The following is a 20,300-nucleotide window of genomic DNA, read 5'->3' on the forward strand; positions in this document are numbered from 1 at the left end:
ATCAGAACAATAGTACAGCATACTGTGGTGGTATTCAACTGGCCTTTTTAAAAACTTGAAAACAGTGGTACAAGTCCAGCTTCCTGGGGCTAAAATAGAGTGTGAAAGAGGAAGAACAGCCCCTTTGTATTCACACCTTATTTTGAAACCATAGCCACAAAAATGATTAAGTTTCCATGCATCACTTGTTTGTCAGTGGTGGCTGTGAAAATGCTGTTTGAGGTTTTGAAGGTGGCTTCTCTGTCTTTCTCTATTACTGTACTCACTATAAATACTAAAAGTGCGAACTGACTAAGCCCTGACAAAAAATGTGAAAAAAAAAAATCTATCTGCTGTTTTGATTTTACAGCCTTTAACTTTACTGTTTTAGTTCACTCTCACTGCTCTTATCAGAGTTGATACTATGTTCACCAATTAGTTATAATTATAATAATTAATAAACTAACTGCATGCTACCTTGCCAGCACAAAACAGCAGACTGACGAAAGTGAGCGACTAGCTGTTGAACACAGTGGATCATTTAGCAGCTAAAGAGCTGTTTTTGTAGGAAGCTGGTGGAGACCAAAAATCTGAGTTAAAGCAAGAGCGAATACTGGATGTTGGACTTCCATATGCCAGGTCACCAAATGCTAACGCTACTCCATATCTGATGGAAATAGGCAACTGTTGGCTAACACATTGGTGGTAACATTAAGAAAGGGTAACTGGTCAGTGTTGTTTCGCCCCATAAAATTAGTTAATGCAGATTTAACTGAGAACTACAGATTTCAATTCTTTTGCTAAACATAGGCCTTTACATTTACACATACTGTACATATTACATTACAATAGATTTGGTTTTAAAGGCTATTGGTATCAAGCCCCCTCTGAAAAGATCTACCTGATGATAAAAGAGTTCATTGTAAACCTTATCTTCTGTCTGTAGAGTCAGTTATACCAAAAGATGGCAGTGATGAAAATGAGTGAGCAGATTTTATACAATTTGTAAGTGTTAGAGCCATGATTTAGCATTGCTAAAGCACTGAACATACAACCCAATGTCCAGTACCATGGCAGGAAGTAGTGCACCAGTCAACTGGCATGCTAAAATGTTCAACTTTCATCACTTTCAGTTAATTTGCCATTATCATAATCATCCCCTAACCATAACCAAGTAGTTTAAATTACCTTACCTTAAGCTTAAGGGAGAGATAAATAACCAATAAATAAATAAATAAAGCGCACATTGAGCATTTGAATCACTGAATCACTGCATCACTGAACATAATCTTGGGTTTGTAGAATCACTCAGCAACAAAGTTATGACATTACCACACCCCATGAATCACAAAAAGCACCTGCAGTCTATTTTAGGGCTTTTAGAAACTAGGTTACATACCCCACATAGTACAGTGAATGATCACAAAACGAAAACCTGCTACATTTCCTCCCATTTGTGTTCAGGAAAATAACACCACTCAACTTCTCGACTACTCATGACAAAAAGATCTAATTATATATCACTTGCAGAAATACATCCAAACATTAGAGATTTGTTTGCATCAAGATCAAATGACATCAGAGCCACAAGGTAAAGATAACTTCTGTTTTTATTAATTTTGCCAGCAGAGATATTGTAAACTGATCTCTTGTGTTAACTGTTATAGTTTCAGTTATAGAAACCCACCATGACACATGAAACAAAACTCGCTGTTGATGGTGTTTCATGTGTTTAGACTGGAAAGATGGTTGAAATTATTTCCTCTGAGGTAAAACTGTTAAATGCTAACATAACGAGAAGCCAATCAGATTGCTCTGAAATTGTTTCCTCCCACTTGATATGATTATATGTAGATGAGTCACCGTATTATATGGTCTAATTTTCAGCAGTCTCAAGTGGAATAACCCTAAAATGTTGATCATATTGTATTTACTGCTGATGCTCAAAGTGGGGCGTAAGTATATGTAGATTGTCTCTGAATTTGAAGTATCGTCATCCTTTTACAGTAATATATAAGATGGATTATATGATTTTTCACTGCTCTGTTTGTCTTTTCAGGATGCACAGACAAGCAGATCTTTGAGACAAAGACTGTTTGTGTTGGAGATAATGTGACCCTCACATGTGCTCGCAAGGGTTCAGGAAGCTTGTTTTGGATCAGGATTGTTTCTGGAAACTTTCCTCAAGTGTTGGGAAAAACATATAGCTTGGAGTCTGTTGATCCTCGATTTAGAGTCACTGAAGAGCTTGGAACATTTGTTTTGTCTATTAAAAAAGCAAAGCTAAGTGATGCAACAGTTTACTTCTGTATGAAAATACATCAACAGAACTTTATATTTTTAAATGGAACAGACCTGAGAGTTGAAGGTAAACACAGCAAAACAAAGCATTTTTCAGATTCCTTAAATATGGCTTTATTTTAAATAATTATGTTGAAATGTGTTTTTTGAATAATATAATATATATTTTTCGGTATCCCAGGAGCAGAACCTGATGTCACTGCAGTCCCTACACCTGATCCAGTCCATACAGAAGCCTCTGTGTCTCTGCAGTTTTCAACCCTCTCTGACTCAGAGACAAAACTGTGTCCAGAAGAAAAGTGTGTGTGCTGTTTTGGAGCAGGAGCTGAATCTCACCCAAGTTTTAATTATACTCAAGGAAACAGTGTTTGTGGATATGACAAGAATCCTGAGGGACTCTCAACAAAGAAATGTATATGCACCTTCTTGAAGAATGTCACCTCTTCTGACGCTGGGACTTATCACTGTGCTGTGTCCACGTGTGAACAGATAATTTCTGGAAATGGATCAAAACTCGATACCAATGGTAACTGCATCATATTTCTACATAATGAGGAAATTAACATATGTGTGTGTTTGATGATGGTCCTGTTTGTTCTTAATATACTGTAACACCTTATCAGAAATGATAAATTCCTATTAATTACACTTTTACTAACAAGTAACTTTCATCTTCTCCCTCTTTCATGTTATGTAAGCAGAAAGCGGTTTGCATGCGCAGAAGGACAACACAGTTCTCTTTCTGTTATGTGCTGCTTTGGCTATAAGTCTGATCGTTATAGCCTTTCTCATTTATTTAATCAAGCAACTCAAGAAAAGTTCTTATGGTTATTACGGTAAGCAAAGTCACTCGTTCATTGATCTGTCAAACATATATTTTGCAAAAATGTATTCACATTAACACCATGTTTTTATTTTATATTACAGTTGATGTTGCTCTACAAGCAAATGCAACAGCCAGTGCTAATCAGGAAAGTCAGCAGGTAAGATTTAGTGTATAAAGAAGAGATGCAGCTGAAAAGTTATCATCATGTTTTTCTCTCTACTTGTGTAAATATTAACTTCACTATCCATAATGTTTCCCCAGACAGATGAGGATTCACTGGTTTATTCTGCACCTACCTTCACCAGCAGACAAGCTAGAGCTAGCAAAGCAGGAACAAGAGATACAAAAACAGCCGAAGAAGAGAGTATCTACACTGATGTCCGTGCTCTTGGGTTGGATAGATAATAGTAATAATCTCAAATAGTCTAAAAACACTCCATTTGCTTATTGATAATAATAATTTTGTCTTCACACTGTGAGGGTACATTGAAATTTTATTTCACCTCTAAAGTCAGTAAAATATACAGTACCCGTCAATGGTTTGGACACACTCTCCCATTGGGAAAGTGATATTTGACCTATTCCTGAATATATTTGACATATATTTAACCAAAAAAAAATCTTTTTGACATTATATGTAGTTATATTTATTGTACCAATAGACCAATGACTATATACTTCCCTTTCACTGTACAAACATGAAGCCAAAATATCTGCACAGTCATGATCGGCGAGTGGAGCCACAGTATCAAGGTCCCACCTATACACCCACTAGACCCAATCACAAGTCAGTCACAGCTGTCAATCAATCATGACGTTACACTCACTTTTTATAAGCATCAAATAACTAATTAAACCCAAACGTATCATGAAAAGTAACACTTGAACATACATCAATGTGATAAGAGTTACCTCAAATGACAGAAACCATGTTTGGGAAATTTTTTTTGATATACTTTGATTTATTAGTTTGGCCCATATCCCATCCACTAACACAGAGAGGGCGGGGTTTATGACCTATACTGCAGCCAGCCAACAGAGGGCGATTAGTTGTTTTGGCTTCATTGTTGGGGAGCTGTGATGTCGTCGATCTTTGTATATAGTCATTGCAGTAGAGCTATGCAGTAGGGATCACAAAACTGAGTTTTTATCAAAGTTGAGAAACTTATGTCCTTTTGTATATGTATTTGTAAGTCTGTAAACATCTTCCATGTATCAATGCCATGCCAAGCTAATGTACTGACAGGACATGGTGGGTGTGTAAATGTGTTGCTTCCTTCATAAAAAATAAATAACAAGAGATATCAAACCTATAATGAAATCACAAGTTAAACTTAAATTTTAATGCACCATTTTCTAAAACTTTGTGGTGTTTTTTTTTTGCTTATACATAGCCATAAATGATTCATCTTATATAGTAGAATGATATGTTACAACATGATTATTTTTGAAACCACCTCTGTAGGGAGCTTGAAAGTATTGCTTAATGAATAAATGCAACATGATATAAATAAAAAACTATTAAAATAATAACTCAGGGAGTCATCATATAACATTACCAGTTTTAATATTACTGACTGACTGAATATTATATGCCAGTGATGATGTGTCCCAACCCCTTCAGTTACTGCAGTAGCCTTATTCAGCTGTGCTCACAAGATTACATAGAATATGGAAAATTGAATTTTCCTTAAAGTACTGCTGCTATATACTGTATATCATTTACACCAATGTAGGACCATTGCAATACTATAATCTCAATAAAATAATTAGATTCTGGAGAACCCACAACTGAACCATGAGGTACTCCAAAGGGAATGTTTTCTTAAAAGTTCAGTTAATATGTTCAAGCCTGGTCTTTGAAACTTATTACAGACATTCATGGTGCTCAGAGAATGAATCCTAATAACTTTGGTGCTTCCCAAGCACCACGAGGTTCAAATCTGTGGCTTTAACTGAAATGTATCAATGGCTATTCAATGAATTGCTATGAAATCTGGTACACATTAATGCCCCACTCATGATGAATTGTAATCATTTTTTGTGATTTCCTGACTTTTCCTCTGCGTCTTTTGTTCATGAGTAAATACCTGAGAGACTACTGACATTCCCACCAGCCTCAACTGTACTTGAGTGCAAATGTGTGAACGTTTACATGTCAACATACTAAACTAAGATGGTGAACATGGTTCATCAGCACGTTAGCATGTAGAGCACTGGTGAACGTAGTGTTAGTATTGTATCGTATTATCTAGTATTGTGTTTGTGACAGTCTTAGGTCAAAGAACTAGACAAGGATGGAAACCACACAGGATCTTATGTAAGTTAACCAATATTTTATTCACAACTAGGACAAAGCTGTAGGTCAGTGGCGGTTTCTATGTGGTTGTTATTTAACCTGTGGAGGGAATAAACAGATGACAAACAAAATAAACATGTAATCGACACAAAAGAAAATGAGCTAGTAAATTGGGATTTCTTACGCTAACAAATCATTGGCATCTACTTCATTTTTCACATCTGTAAAATATGGAGCTTTGCATTGTGGGATTGAAAGTAGCGTACATGTCATGGACACTACATCTTTTCCTCCATTTGGGAATTGTTGGGGGCATTACACTTGCACACTCAAAATTTGGACACTCAAATAAAATGGTGGACGCTGTAGTACATGGTATGGTAAATAGTAGCTGCGTCTCAGGGCCACATCCTTCAAAGGCTGCATTTAAAGACTCCTTAAAATGCGACAGAGAGATGTGTCCTTCATTTCCCAGGAAAAGAAGGATTGCGCACCAGTGATGAATCACTTTTCAAAGAGAATAAGACAGTCTCCACAAATCAAACAGCGGCTGAGGATAAATAGGAAATGCTCCGTAGATCAGACCATCTCATTTCTATGTAGTCTTTGGAGGCCACGCCTTCCTAGACCGAAGGCCCTATTGAATTGAGACACATCTTAAGTCTGTTGTTTCATTTGGGAATTGTTGGTAGCACTATATAGTGGATACATTTACACACTCAAAATTTGGACACTGAAGTGCAAGATATAGTAATAAGTGGATTACTTCAGAGACGACCTGACTCTCTCACTACCACTGGATAATTGACTCAAATGACTTTACCTCAGTGTGCAATTGCTGTCACTGAGTGTTGTCCTGTTTTGAATTGAGGGAAACTTCAATGAGAAACCTCAATGAATTTAAAGGTTTAAATAGAGGTAAATTGTTGAATGAACAGTTGAATGAACAGTTGAATTGAATGAATGAAAATGTATTTTTACAGTATGTTTGATCTAACTCATTGTTCTCATCTTATCAATCTTTTCTGACTTCACAACTTCTTTGAGCAAAACACCTCCCTATTCTGAGGACAAAAGCTGGGCATTGCCTAAAAAAGATGAAAAGCACTCCTAAATGAGAGTGTATGTTGAAGAGTCCACAAAATTCTGAGAAACAACAATCTTTGACATTATCATTAAAATGAGTGAGTGGATGGACCAGAATGAGGTCATATGTTTCACAAAGACCTGAATGAGAGCAGTGTGGCAGGAAGTGTCCTTTTGAGTATCTGTGATAACCAATCAGATGCATTTGACAGTGTTCATATTGGATGTAACATCAGCTCCTTTACTCACTGAGATACCAGTGAGGTTCCTTGCAAGAGACAATGTCAAGATGATCCTGTTATGGGTTACATTGCTTGCTCTTCATCAAGTATGTAAGTAATCTAAACTAGTGATCTAATTCTGTGTATGAAGTCAATGATGACTTAACATGCCAACTGGATGTGTGGAGGTTATATTATGTTTTTGCAAGATAAATAATCTACATCTTTGTTATTTACAGTTTCATGTATTAAATGTTTCATTTAATTCAGATTCGCTGGTTCCAGTGATCACAGTTCAACTTGGTGAGCCTGTGACTTTCACATGTTCTATGCCTAATGTTGAGATCAGCCACAGGACACTCTACTGGTACAGGCAAAGTGCCGGGGATACTCTGAAATTAATTGTGACACAGCGGAAATTTGGAAAACCTGAATTTACACCAGAGTTTTCTGAGTCCAGATTGGAGGTAAATACTGCTAAAAATTTCATCAACCTGACCATAATGAGGACGACTCAAGAAGATGAGGGAATGTATCACTGTACAATCGCAGAGTGGATTAGTAATCCTGTATGGAGTGGGACATATCTGTTACTATAGTCAGAGTTTAGTGTCTAGTTTTGTTTATAGCCATTTGTTTGTCACTCGGTCCGAGGTCTCCGGTGAATTCAATAAAAGCCTTTTTGTTATCTAAAATCTCTGCATCTGAGTCCTGCTTTGAGTCTCGGCCTGACAGCTGTCGTATTCACCTTGATGAGAACTACCAGTTGTGAAATACAGGATGCAAAATCAGCAGAGAGAGAGAGGATCTACGCTGCTGTGAAGGCTTTTGGTTTGGATTAGTGAGTTACATGTCTGTTTTGCAACATTTGGTATTGTATGATGTGGTTTATGTGAGTGGGTTTAGAGCTAAAGGGTTTGTTAGTCTAACTTCTTTTTGTGGCTTTCATTTATCAAACCACTTCATTTTGTTCCCTTACCACCAGATAGGCTAACTGACTCCCTCTTACACAACTTTGACCACTGCATTTTTATTGTTATTCCTATCATTATTATTACTACCTCTTATTATTATTATTATTATTATTATTATTATGATTATTATAATCATAACAATGTTGTTGTTATGCTGTTGGGCTATTCACTTATCTTTATACATGCTTCACACAGAAGAAACTTTAACTGATCATCATCATCACTTGTTTTGATGACTCTGCCTTAAAAAGTATGGTTTTTTTTAAAAAAAAAAAAAAAGAAATAATCCCGTGTAGCCCACTGATTCTAAAATGATTTAAAAACTAGCAAGCTAATGCACAGGAAATAGATCTCGATCAAATGTGTGAGTGAAGAGTACCTGAAGTTATCGCAGCCAGGAACAGGTTGCAGTATAATGTTGTTAAAAGGCTGTGTCTTGTGTTCACTACTGCAGAGGAAAGTTTCTGATGGTTTCCAACTAGTAATCTCACTAAAACAGAAATAACTGATATCTCATTGTGGAAGGCGACTAGAAGGTCTGGTTGATTATAACACTTTCTCGATGTTTTTCTAAAACATTTCCAACACTGAGATGGTTTATTACCAACCCAGTTTGTATTTATTATTTTTTGCTGTAGACTGTGTAGTCCAATATATCCATTAATTTAGACCAGACATTCTAATTCTGTTTAAGTTCTGTTTGGATGATCTGGCTGGATTTTTATTTAAATTGATTTCAGGGCAAAAGAGAGATTGACTGCTGGGTGAGCTGGATTAACTTTTGTGAGCAATATAGAGACAATCAAGTCAGGCAGGAATTTTCAGCTCTACTTCCTGTCTTACCTACATTGGTTTCTAGGTTTTTCTAGTCTCAATAGGAAATGCATTTGCAGGGATGAAATTACACAGTGACTACATCTGCAGTCTAAAACTCTCAGTTGTCACAGCTGTTTAGAATGGACCAGTTGTTTAAGTGGGAGGGCTCAGGCCTATTACGCCCACCCACAACACCGTGCCTCGTTCTCACATATTGATTTAATTCTTATGCTTTCATGATTGGTTGAACTCATGAACAAGATAAAAGTTACGCACCGCAGGTTCAAAGACCTAATAAGTTAGTAGAGATAAACCGATCCTATCCACTGATTCAGTATTGGCATCAATATATTAGGTAGACCGAATATCAGAAAGATCTAGAGATTTAAAGTTAGAGAAAAATAATCCATACCTAATTACTCTTCCATTTTTGTGTTTCAGTATTTTTTGGGCATTATATGAATTCTTTTTACAGACAGATACCTGGAAATGTAGGAGATATTAATTTTGATCAGTATCCATATTAGTCAGTGCCCTGCATTGTAACCAGTATCAGGAGATAGAAAGTCAGATCAGAGGATTTTGGACAGCAAATTTATTTCATCATTACGCATAAAGCTTCTTTGGTGTCTTTGGAGACAGACACCACATGACTATAAAGCTGTTGTGAGTAAATATCTTTAGAATTTATGCATGTTGCCTTTGTTTTTTGTTTTTTTTAAGTGACCATGCAAACTATGAACATGACTTGGAACAAAGACAAACTATATCAATAAAAAAAAAAAGATTTGTCTGCCAAAATGTTGCTACAGCTGTGATCTGTCATACATAAAATGTGTTGTTTATTCTGGAGATTTCCAAAAACTTTCTGAAATCCATCTGATCACATGTTAGGTGTAGATTGGTCCTAAGACGTCCTCGTTTGTTCAGTGTCACTTTGAACAGTTTGTGAGAGTCGTTCTGAAGCTGGATCATAGGAGCCACATGTCCCTAAAGTCTTAGAATAATACTCAATTTAGTTTTTCTTTACAAACCACATCCTCAGAGTTAAAATTAAGATAATTAATATCTTGAACTAAGATAATATGCAGATATGGAAATGTCTGAAAGAAATGTAATAAAACTTCATGGCTAACCCACATATCTGTTTTATATTTAATAAAATCTGCAACCCTCTAATATAAAAGAACAATAACAAACATATGCAAACACATCAAATGATGCAAGAATCAACTCATGGTAAAATATGGAACATAAAGAGCATCTGTGTGCTATGATTTTGACCTTTATTGTGAAACAGCTTGGTCTCAGTCAAGTTGTAAATCTATCCACTACATTTATTTATTCACACTGCCAGAGGTCAGTTCTATAAATCCACCCACAGTTTTACATAGACACACACTCACATTCTGTATTCAACATGAGAGTACACACTTTCTTTAGTCTTCAACTCTTTCTTCTTCCTTCCTCTTGTAACTTTCCCTCCAGAGAAATATAACGCAGCATAGTTCAGATCAAGTCCATCTTCAGTCTGTGCAGCAAATAAAAGACTTATTATTCATCATGTAGGTATATGTTGCTATTCGGAATTATGCTAATGAAGTAACAACATATGTGATTTGGCATCTTTACTTACAATTTCATGTACTGGTTGGCTCAAATTGTCATGTTGTCCTTCTGACGAGGCACTTTCTCTCCCTAATGTTGAATGGAAACAAGTATATTATGTACTTAATCTGACTTTTCAATACAGATCCTCAACTGATTCAACAGGTTTTAATTTAAAAATGTTAATTAACTAACGGTTATTAAGTTTTTCCTCTATTATTAATAATTGAGGAATTAATTAATAATTATTAATAATGGAGTAGAGCAGGTCCCAAGGAAAAGAGAAAGCTAGTTGTGGAACAGGTTCGTAGACAGGAGGAAATATTAAGGGGTGCAAAGGCAGTGGCTCAGGCTAAGCAGGGACAGTGGTTGAATTGGGAAGGTGTAGTTAAGAAAAAGCTTAGCTGGAAAAAGCTGTGGATGGAGGAAAGTAGCATTAGATTTTTGATAGGGGCAACATATGATGTATTGCCAACTCCCCAGAACCTAAAACTCTGGGTAAATGGAGACCCGCTATGTTCATTGTGTTCAAGTACTGCAACTTCAAAGCACATTTTGTCAGGCTGTAAGGTTAGTCTGTCGCAAGGCCGGTATACGTGGCGACATAACCAGGTTTTAAAAAGCTTAGCTGCAGGAATTGAAGATTTACGGAGGCAGGCAAATTTAGGAGGGTCTAAAATAAAGAGAGTTGCAATCAAGTTTGTTCAAGAGGGAGAGAAAGTTGGTAAGACAGCAAGGAGGCAAGGCAGCTTAGAGGATGCTTGTGATTGGGAAATGCAGGTAGATTTAGGAGGAAAGCTTGTTGTTCCCCAGGAAATAGCCAGTACAAAGCTAAGGCCTGACATAGTCTTGTGGTCTAGGAGTAGAATGAAAGTATATTTCATAGAGCTGACTGTTCCGTGGGAGGCTTCAGTTGAAGAAGCATATGAAAGGAAAAAGCTCAGGTATGTAGAGTTAGGGGCAGAAGCAGAGCAGCGAGGATGGAAAGTTAGGATTTGTCCAGTGGAAGTAGGATGTAGAGGATTTGTAGCAAGGTCTGTTGTCTCTTTGGTAAGGGAGTTAGGAGAAAGTGGACAGAGTGTGAGGAAAATAGTAAAGGACATGTCAGATGAGGCAGTAAGATCCAGTCAGTGGATTTGGATGAGAAGAAGTAATGGTAGCTGGGGGCCCAGCAGGGGGAGCACTTAGGATAGACAGACTCTTAGGAGAAGCAAGGAAGAAAATCCAGGAAGAGGAAGTGTTTTTAAGTGGGGGGTGTGGCCTGTGTGAGCCTCTTTGAGACCATGCGGTTAGTTCAGGTGAGTTGGCCTGTATTGTTTGTTTGTATTGCTTTGAATTGGTCTGTAGTGTGTCTTTGACTGTCTAGGTGAGTTTGTTTGCTTTAGGTGAGTTGTTGGAGAGTGGGGGAGTAGGGGGAGGTAGAGCACAGCCCGATCCGGCGGGGGAGAGTTTAGCTCAAAAAGGCATCTCTCCTTGACTCTACCTCCCTCATTCAAAATGGCCGCCACTTTCTCCAACTGGTTAGGGGAGTTTGTTTGCTGAATCTGCTAGTGTGTTTTGTCCGAGTTTTGTCCGAGTTGATGTTTTTGTTTGTGGTATCATAGGCAAGATAAAGGAGAAAACAGTTGTGGTGTGAGGAGCAGTGATGGCTGGCATTAGGGGAGTGACTCTGGGACGCCAGTGATCACTGTCTAGCCTCCTGGAGGTGTCGTGGGACCAACTAGACAAAACACTGGTGAAAGGAGGTTCCCACCTGATGACCCCAAAGACATGTTAGTTATCACTGCTCATTAGTCTGTATAGCTGAATTAATAGTTATCATAGGACTTAGGATGTTAAACTTAGGCAGCTATTCACTGAGTCTGGTCCATTTTCTACAGCACAAGTTTCTTGTGTTTACCCTAAAAATGAACAACAATTAATTAATTAGTTTAGGAGACACGTGGAACAAACACCGATATGGAGACTACAAATGTCCTACAAATGTGATTGGCATTAAATATTAATACTGTGCAAAATAAAATAATTCTCTATTATCTTATCAACGAACATGAGGATTTTCCTATATGAAGTTACACGTCCTACATCAGAGATAAGAACTTTTCCAGTACAACCATGGTGGTATTATGATTTTTGATTCAGATAACAACACTTACCTTTAAATTGTTCACTCACTGGCCTTGGAGTTCGGCAACAGATGAAAACAATATTTCCAATCAGAGAAATGGCCAAGCAGACTACTGATATCACCAGCGCAATAACTTCAGAACTTGCTTTTTGCCCTAGAAAGAAAAAAAAATTAAATGTTTCTGAAAGAGAAGGAGACTCATAAGTCATGATGTTGTCAACATGTTTTGTATTTCACCTCCAGTCTTGGACAGACACAGTTTTGTTCCATTTCCAAAAATGATCTCCCCACATGTGGCCACAGCGCAGTAATAAGTCCCAGCATCATAGGAGTTGATGTTCTTAGTGAAGCGATAAACACAGCTCTTCAGAGACTCAGATCTTTTCTCACATTTATCAAGTTTATTTCCATCAGTGTAGATGATGTTAGGATGAGATTTATCTGACCCAGCTCTGAACCAGTATACACTGTGATCTCCTGCGCACGTCTTGTTCATAGATTCAAAGAGGACTGAACACTGCAGAGTCACTGAGTCTCCTGGATGGACTGGATCAGATACTGTCGGCCACTGGACAACGGTATAGTTTGATGTCCTCTGAGAGTTTCCTGAGTGGTACAAAACTGTGCTGAAAGTTTGGAATAGAAGTTCCTCACACATTCTGAAATATTAGGACTTTTATAACCATAACATACAATGATTTGACATAATACGGTACAGATATAATTAGGAATAAGTGCTCCAGAAGTAAGAGTAATATATCTAACATAAACTTTCAATTGGATATTCTGTGCTGTATGATGAATTTGGAATGCATCTCAGAAAATGCTTGGTGACACCATATCAAGTAATTTTTAAAAAAATAGTTAAGAAACATTAACACAGGGCTGATCATAAATTACCTTTTACTGACAAATAGGTCCCAGTCCAAGTATTTTCTGTCCAATCTATGACTGCACAGTGATACATTCCCTCATCTTTATGAGCGGTCTTCAAAATGGTCAGCTTGACGATATTTTTACTTTGTTTTACTTCCAGTCTTGAGGCAGAAAACTCTGGTCCATATACCGGGTTTATACTTTTCCGCTGTGTCGCAATGATTTTCAGAGTATCCCCAGCACTCTGCTTGTACCAGAAGACTTGTCTTTTGTTCAAATCTTCACGAGGCAAAACACACGAGAATGTCGCAGGTTCACCAGGTTGAACTGTGATCACTGGAACCATTGTGTCTGAATCAAGTCAGAGCACATAAGGCATGAAACAATAAGTGACAATTAGTGTAAAATGTAAAAAAAAAAATACTTAAATACTTAAATGAGAAAATATATCACCTGGGTTAAATAGCACTTACGTCCTTGATGAAGGAGAAACAGTGTAGCCCATAACAGGATCATCTTGTCACTGTCTTTATTTGGAAACTTCTTGGTGATGTTGTGAGTGGAGGAGGAGAGATGATTGTGAGGTCAGACCATCAGATGCATGTGATTGGCTATCACAGAATATATGATCAATGTGCACTTCCTGTTAGACTGGTCTTGTCTTGGTGTAGTACTTCTCATTATTATCCATTCTCTAAATCATTTAATGTTAATAAAGATGACATAAAGGAGTAAATGTAATGAGCTAGAGATTGTTCATGTTTTTCAGTCAGCAAATCAATTTGGTCCATAATGAACTACAACTACCAAATAGATTTCTTTGAAACTTGGTATAGATATTCATGGTCCTGAGAGGATGAAACTTCATACTTTGATGTTCCTGTGGCCTTTCTGCTAGCGCCACCAGCAGGTCAGATTTTTCACTTATCCTGTGAAATATCTCAACATCTATTGAACAGAGTGGTAAATAGAGCAATAAAGTGTCATTTTTGATAAACTTGATTGACATTTTACTTGAGATAGTGTTGACATTTATCTTTCACAGCAATTAAATATTACATTATTATTGAAAACATTTATCAAGGCCTATTACATATTATTGTCGCATTTCTGACATACGATTGAATATTTTTAACTGTTTTAAACACAAAATTTACTGAGGCTCTTCATCTGAAATTGCTGCAAAGAAAAATCATTAAATTAAACTCACATGCTTTCCATGTGTAAATTAATCTATGGATTTTCTATTTGCATATAATACAGAATGTCTAACTGTTTTTTGAGACTGAAAAACTTTCACTCCTGCAAAATAAAAAATAAACTTAAAGGTTCTGTAAACAAGATTTTAAACAATAATATAGCAACAACTTTCTATCTAAAGATATGTGATGCTTGAGTTATGCCCAAATCGTGTTTTCACAGTGACCTTTGACCTTTGACCACCAAAATCTACTCAATTAATTTTGAGTCCAAGTGAGAGTTTGTGCCAAATTTTTAGGGAGTCCCTCAAGGGATTCCTGAAATGTTGTGCTCATGTGGCCAAAAATGTGTTTTGTGAGGTCAGAGTGACCTTGACCTTTGACCTGTGCCTATAGGTGTTAGATAGGAATATTTTCCTTTTAGCACCTGAACTATATCTTGAAATGAAGGCATCATGGTTTCATGTTTCAGACAAATTAATGATTTAATAATATTTCTACATTTCAAAATACTGTTTATGGGCCTGCAGGCATTCTCCCAGCTTAACCCAGCTTCACGGGTTCCTCAATTAATATAACATGTATCATAATGTAGGGCCTTTCTTATTTATTAATATTATTAGGGCCTCTTGCTTTTGGCTTACACATTTTCTAACTTCTCTCATCAACAGCTACTATATTACGAGCTCTGTATATATCATCTGTATTTTGCTTTGGCAAATAACCAGCAGCAGCTGTTTTCAGAAACAAAATACTAATTCCACTGTCTTTTGCACAGCACCAAACAGCAATATCTGTCCCCAACTGGCCAAAACAATGAATTATTGCAGCTTCATGGCAACTTCAGGCTCTGCGTGCGTGTGTGCGTGCGTGCGTGCGTGCATGTGTTTAATGTTTGGTAATATGAGAAATGTTGTGTTACTTTTTGAGGTATAATTTAAAATCTTTCAGATTTCACATGATTACTAAACAGCATTTATCAAGTAACAGGTCAGATATGTTCACCATACCATAGTTTCGTTTGGTTTACTAACAGAAAAAGCCGTTTTTCCAAGATCAGCTGTGGCTCTGAGCTCCTCGAGCATCAACCAGTCACTGGGTTATTCATACAAGTGTCTCATATCAAAATATAGAGAACATGGAACATGGTATTTTCTCTTTAATGGCAGCAAAGGTTCTTTACATTATTCATACTTCCTTCAGATTTTGAGTGATTACACAAGATCAATATGACAAGCAATAATAATAAGAATACAAATAATAAAAAATATTCTTAGTTTAAATACGCAACATCACATCAAAACACAAGTGGTCTGGCTATCCTAAACTAATCTGATGGATAAAACAATTAGCAATAACATTACAGCAAAAATCTTTCTTCATCTCATTTAATTCACCTAAACAGAAATTAGAGCTGCATCAAAATAATTTTATGTGGCAATGTACAGTAGAGTACACACTGTACATATTAATTTGTTTCTTCTTCATGGGGACAGCACTTCACTGACAGTCTCTCATGCCCGAGTAAATACTGTCCTGTGGTAAACCCCTGTTATCCTTCCATCGTTTACCTTTTGTTGAGCAGAAATCCAGCGCTACATAGTTTAATGCCGCAGCTTCACCATCCTGCAAGCGGTAATTATGATTGAAGGTTAGAGGATAATGGCAGAAGCAGTTAATTGATTGTTTCTACTTTGCATATCAAAAGCTTTGGCACATTTTAAATTGCAACAACAAATACATTTTAAAGGAAAGATAACAATGGCCATATTACCTGCAAGTAATAAAAAATGTTGATATCAGTAAAATGCTGACTGACAACCTATTTAATTTGTTTTCCAACTAAATATTCAATCCTTCAGTGTAATATCCACCTGTAGTAACTGCAGCATTGTTAGATTTTTTTTTTTATGATTATATTTACAGTCTTATAGCACTTGGTTAAGTTCAGGGAAAGATTGTGGTCTGGCTAATACAGACAAAGTTCACTGTGACTTCAAACACAATATATGCATTTACATTTAACCAAAACCACAATTTTAGGTTGCCTGAACCTAACCACATATTGAAACCTGCCTCTAGTACACCAACCATTCATCATCAAGTCTAGACATGCATTGGATATTTAGATATTTACCACATCCTCAGATGATCTGTTATGTTCAGCATAACTGGAAGCAGCTACTTCTCCTGTGCATAAAGACAAGACATTAATAAAGTGTGTTCGACTCTGACAACACAGTTATTGTTTCACATTAATGTTCATAGCTTCGACACCACCAAATATCTAGTCACGAGCTGGTCACAACCCAACATATTAACCTTTCACTAGCTTTTATTCTATTACTGAGTGTGACTAGATGAGCAGTATAAAGTAGCTCAGATGCTGATTTAAATGTGAACCTATTAATATAATCCCATGAAATGAGACCTTACTACTTACCACAATAACTCCTATTTTTAAAAAAAATGCCAGCTGACTTTGTTAAAATATCAAATAATCCATATAGACACAATGAACATACCTTTGCAATGTTCACAAACAGACTTTTGCTTTCTGGAGAGAATTAGAATAGCAATCACAATGACATAGCAAGGCAGCAGTATCCCAAGTGCAATGTCAGATGGGCACAGCTCTTGTCCTGATATGAGAAAGAAATGGTTGTTATGTTCGTTTCTCAGGAACAGCAATGATGTTCCTGGGTCAATTTGACCCGGGGCATGTTTAATTATCCAAAAGTGTAAGAAACCAAAAAATCCCAATAAACATTGTTTATACCTCATTATTAACTCCATTACTAACCATTTAAATCAATATTTAGTGTAATGGTGTTCTTTACCTCTCACAGATCATGGTTCAATGAGGATAATTCACTCGTTTTTCCATAAAAAAATGCATGTTAAAACTTTTTTAATGTACTTTGGAAAGACCTACATATAAAATACACATGACATTGATTTTTTTTAATTTTTATTTTACATTTTTAAAAAAAAAAATTTTATGGAGTGATGTTGATAAATTAACACAAGACACCTCTTCTGTTCATCCACTGTGACATTAGGGTCTGGGTTATACAGTAGTGGACGTTGCTCTACCCACTTTTCCCACACTGTCCTAATAGCTGCCAGCTTGTCTCTCTCCCGTCTGACAGCCCTTGTCTCTCGATTATCAAATCGGATTACTCTGGAGAAAATATGAAAAGTCTCCAGAGACATTGTGGCACGAAATATAGCCCTGCCTGTCTCTGCATCCTTTGACTTATAGACCCCAGCCAGGATGAGGACCCCCAAATATGCATGTAAATGCATTTTATCCTGCTCCTTCCACTTCCACCCCAAAACACACCTTCCTTCTAGATTAGTCATTTCGAGAATGATTTTCTGTATTGAGTTGGGCATGACCGGCTCAAAAGCTGACTTGATGTCTGTCACACGAGTCAGTGCCATCCTAGTGGGCCCTGGCACTGTCTTTATTATGTTTTCTGCAGACAGTTTTGCCTGACGGAACGCTTTACAGATGAGAGAATAGGGTGTGTGTGTGTGTGTGTGTGTGTGTGTGTGTGTGTGTGTGTGTGTGTGTGTGTGTGTGTGTGTTTGTGTGTGTGTGTGTGTACAACTGCTGGACAGAAAAAATACTTTTAACTATTTTTTTTTAGATTTTTTAACTTTAAAAGGGGTAAATTTGACCAGCAATATAACAGGAGGGTTAAGGTAAGTTTTATACAGGTATACAGGCAGGTTATTAAACTTTTTTATGGTTATGTTTATGCACTCACAGCATTTGGTTAGGGTCAGAGAAAGATCGTGGTCTTGTGTAACCAAAGCAGTTTGTTGTTTAAACCTAAGCACAGGCGAGAATCAGAATGCAATCAATGCAATGTCTGATGGGATAGTCGTGTGCTTTGTGTGACTTTGGTGCAGTTATTGCATGTGGTGTTTCATTCAGCTTTTTTCTAGGAAACAGGGTTGCTCATTTTTAGAAAACAGTACCACAGGTGAGAACACGAAACGGCAACACTTTACAATTCCATGCAGTGAGACAAGCTTTGAAATGCTAATCAGGTGTAGAATGTGTCAAAAATTTAATTCTGTGGCAATTTTTTAGGCTGTGGTTTATGGCATTTTTCTGTTGGATTGTTTGGATTGATCTGACTGTTACCATCACCTCAAGTACACAGTCAACCACATTTATATAGACTGCACAAGAAAACATGAAGAATCAACAGGGCCCTCGATGGAACAAGAAGCACCACAGGAAATGAAGGTAAATGGCGCGCACACACACACACACACACACACACACACACACACACACACACACACACAAAAGCAAACAAAAAGAACAAAGAGAGGAAAAGAAGCAGAGGCAGCCAAAACCCCACTCAAGACAGAACTGTATTATATATGTGTTGACATAAGTCTGCCGCATGTGAACTGTCTAAATTAATGCAGTGGTTCCTCTTTCCCAACCTTGAGCACTTCAAGCAGATCTAATTTGAATCATTTTTCAATGCCTGATGAGATAAAAAACTATCCAGTATTTTACAAAAAAGGCAATGATAAATGTCCTAAAATTGAAAATAGCCTACTGTAATTTTGCGGAGCAGAGAAATGTTTTAGTCTTCCTTTACTATTATCAACGCTGGACTCGAAAAGTAACAGAATAATAATAAATAGAATTAATTATAAGACTTCAAAAACATACTTGTCTCCACTTTAGTTCCTTCACCAAACAGGATCTCTCCACATGTGACCACAGCACAGTAGTACGTCCCAGCATCAGAGGAGTTCTGTATAGTTTTGGACAAACTGTAGACACAGCTCCTTTCCTCTTGTTCATCACTCCTGTTGCTGTGAGTGTAAATGATGCCTGGATGAAATCCTCCTGATCCAGCTCTGAACCAGTGCACACTGTGTTCACCTGGACACTGGGCTCTGCTCTCTTTGTTCGTGTAGAGAAGTGAACACTGGAGAGTCATTGAGGCTCCCAGCTGGACTGATGCTGTCTCTGGACTTTGATGCAAATAGACATGTGTCTGCTGATTTTTATGATCTGTGGGATTCACAAAAGGGCATGAAAAAAATTAACTTTAGTTGTTTGGGTATTGAAGTCATAGCAAGGAAAGACACTGAAATGAGCATACTTTACCGTTCACCGCCAAATTTGTGCCATTAATGAATTTCATTAGATATGCTGCTCCTGCTTGACAGAAGTATGTTGCTTCATCTTCTTTGCTTATATTTCTTATGATAAGAGAATGAAGATCACCCTCTTTTGTGACATTGAATCTTGGGTTTTTAAATTGTCCTTGAAGTGTTATTTTAGTGAAAGATCCTGAAGCAATTGTTTGGATCATATATCCGAAGTTCAGCTTGTACCAGTAAAACAACCCGATTTCCTTCCCAATGACTATACATGTCAGAGTCAAATTATCACCGGGTTCAACCACAGTCAGAGAGATGTGGTGAGGAACCTCTATAGTTTGAATCACAGCTAAAGAAAAGAGACAAAAAATAATAGAATTACAACATGACAGGATAAAAAACACTGATACAAAATACAATCAATTAGCAGTAATTTACAGTGGATAAAAATTGTACTCACACAATGCACTTAGAAGAATCAAAGCAACCAGTCCTCCGATCATTGTGCTGCTGTGATCACTGCCCTTCTCTTGCACAACTGATGTCTTCCCACTCAAATGAAAGATTTAGTCACAAGGTAATCAAAGTTGACAAAGTGGAAATCATAGTGATTGGCTGAAGCATAGAAAATGCACTTCCTGTAAAATTTAGCACACTGATGATCCATTTTCAGAGAATCAGCTGTATAGTTTGTTCTAGCTGTACATTTTAATTTCTTTATGATGCCCAATTTGCGATGTTAGCACATAGTGATGATTTGAATAGTACATTTTAGATATAACTCAACTTGATCAAGAACAGAAGTGAGGCATAACTGGGCAAAAGACACACAGCTGGCGTTG

General features: G+C 37.0%; 3 protein-coding genes across 4 annotated transcripts; 1 reads left to right on the top strand and 2 right to left on the bottom strand.

Moving 5' to 3' along the window:
• The first annotated feature begins 1,879 nt into the window (after positions 1-1,879).
• On the top strand, positions 1,880-4,495 carry LOC111232759. Of its 2 annotated transcripts, none has more exons than XM_022760403.1 (6): positions 1,880-1,934; positions 2,039-2,347; positions 2,462-2,806; positions 2,979-3,116; positions 3,208-3,263; positions 3,368-4,495. In XM_022760403.1, the coding sequence occupies exons 1-6, from the start codon at positions 1,892-1,894 to the stop codon at positions 3,509-3,511; spliced, it is 1,035 nt and encodes a 344-aa protein (XP_022616124.1). In that variant the 5' UTR covers positions 1,880-1,891; the 3' UTR covers positions 3,512-4,495. The 2 variants fall into 2 exon arrangements, with proteins under 2 accessions (XP_022616124.1, XP_022616125.1); XM_022760404.1 differs by having other exon boundaries at positions 2,982-3,116.
• Positions 4,496-9,814: 5,319 nt separating this feature from the next.
• On the bottom strand, positions 9,815-13,460 carry LOC111232580. The gene is made up of 5 exons (XM_022760164.1): positions 13,139-13,460; positions 12,476-12,844; positions 12,267-12,392; positions 10,139-10,200; positions 9,815-10,033 (listed from the first exon to the last, which is right to left on the bottom strand). Exons 1-5 carry the CDS (start codon positions 13,458-13,460, stop codon positions 9,905-9,907), a joined length of 1,008 nt encoding a protein of 335 aa, XP_022615885.1. The 3' UTR covers positions 9,815-9,904.
• A 2,024-nt stretch (positions 13,461-15,484) lies between these two features.
• On the bottom strand, positions 15,485-20,002 carry LOC111232760. Its single transcript, XM_022760405.1, has 6 exons — positions 19,919-20,002; positions 19,463-19,807; positions 19,019-19,366; positions 16,839-16,955; positions 16,451-16,503; positions 15,485-15,939 (listed from the first exon to the last, which is right to left on the bottom strand). The coding sequence occupies exons 1-6, from the start codon at positions 19,959-19,961 to the stop codon at positions 15,814-15,816; spliced, it is 1,032 nt and encodes a 343-aa protein (XP_022616126.1). The 5' UTR covers positions 19,962-20,002; the 3' UTR covers positions 15,485-15,813.
• Positions 20,003-20,300: the final 298 nt, after the last annotated feature.

This window comes from Seriola dumerili, unplaced genomic scaffold (genome assembly GCF_002260705.1).
Source record: "Seriola dumerili isolate Sdu_G_001 unplaced genomic scaffold, Sdu_1.0 BDQW01000331.1, whole genome shotgun sequence".
NCBI lineage: Eukaryota > Metazoa > Chordata > Actinopteri > Carangiformes > Carangidae > Seriola > Seriola dumerili.

Bases quoted from the DNA above. Each gene is read 5' to 3' on its own strand.
- LOC111232759 (XM_022760403.1), top strand. From the start codon at position 1,892: ATGTTGATCATATTGTATTTACTGCTGATGCTCAAAGTGGGGC. The intron at 1,935-2,038 runs GTAAGTATATGT...TTGTCTTTTCAG, and splicing joins GCTGATGCTCAAAGTGGGGC to GATGCACAGACAAGCAGATC. The intron at 2,348-2,461 runs GTAAACACAGCA...TCGGTATCCCAG, and splicing joins AACAGACCTGAGAGTTGAAG to GAGCAGAACCTGATGTCACT.
- LOC111232580 (XM_022760164.1), bottom strand. From the start codon at position 13,460: ATGGTTCCAGTGATCACAGTTCAACCTGGTGAACCTGCGACATTCTCG. The intron at 12,845-13,138 runs GTAATTTATGAT...TGTACCACTCAG, and splicing joins GACCTATTTGTCAGTAAAAG to GAAACTCTCAGAGGACATCA. The intron at 10,201-12,266 runs GTAAGTGTTGTT...ATTCAACATTAG, and splicing joins AGTGAGTGAACAATTTAAAG to GGAGAGAAAGTGCCTCGTCA.
- LOC111232760 (XM_022760405.1), bottom strand. From the start codon at position 19,961: ATGATCGGAGGACTGGTTGCTTTGATTCTTCTAAGTGCATTGT. The intron at 19,367-19,462 runs GTAAAGTATGCT...TGAATCCCACAG, and splicing joins CACAAATTTGGCGGTGAACG to ATCATAAAAATCAGCAGACA. The intron at 15,940-16,450 runs GTAAATATCTAA...TACCGCTTGCAG, and splicing joins ACAGATCATCTGAGGATGTG to GATGGTGAAGCTGCGGCATT.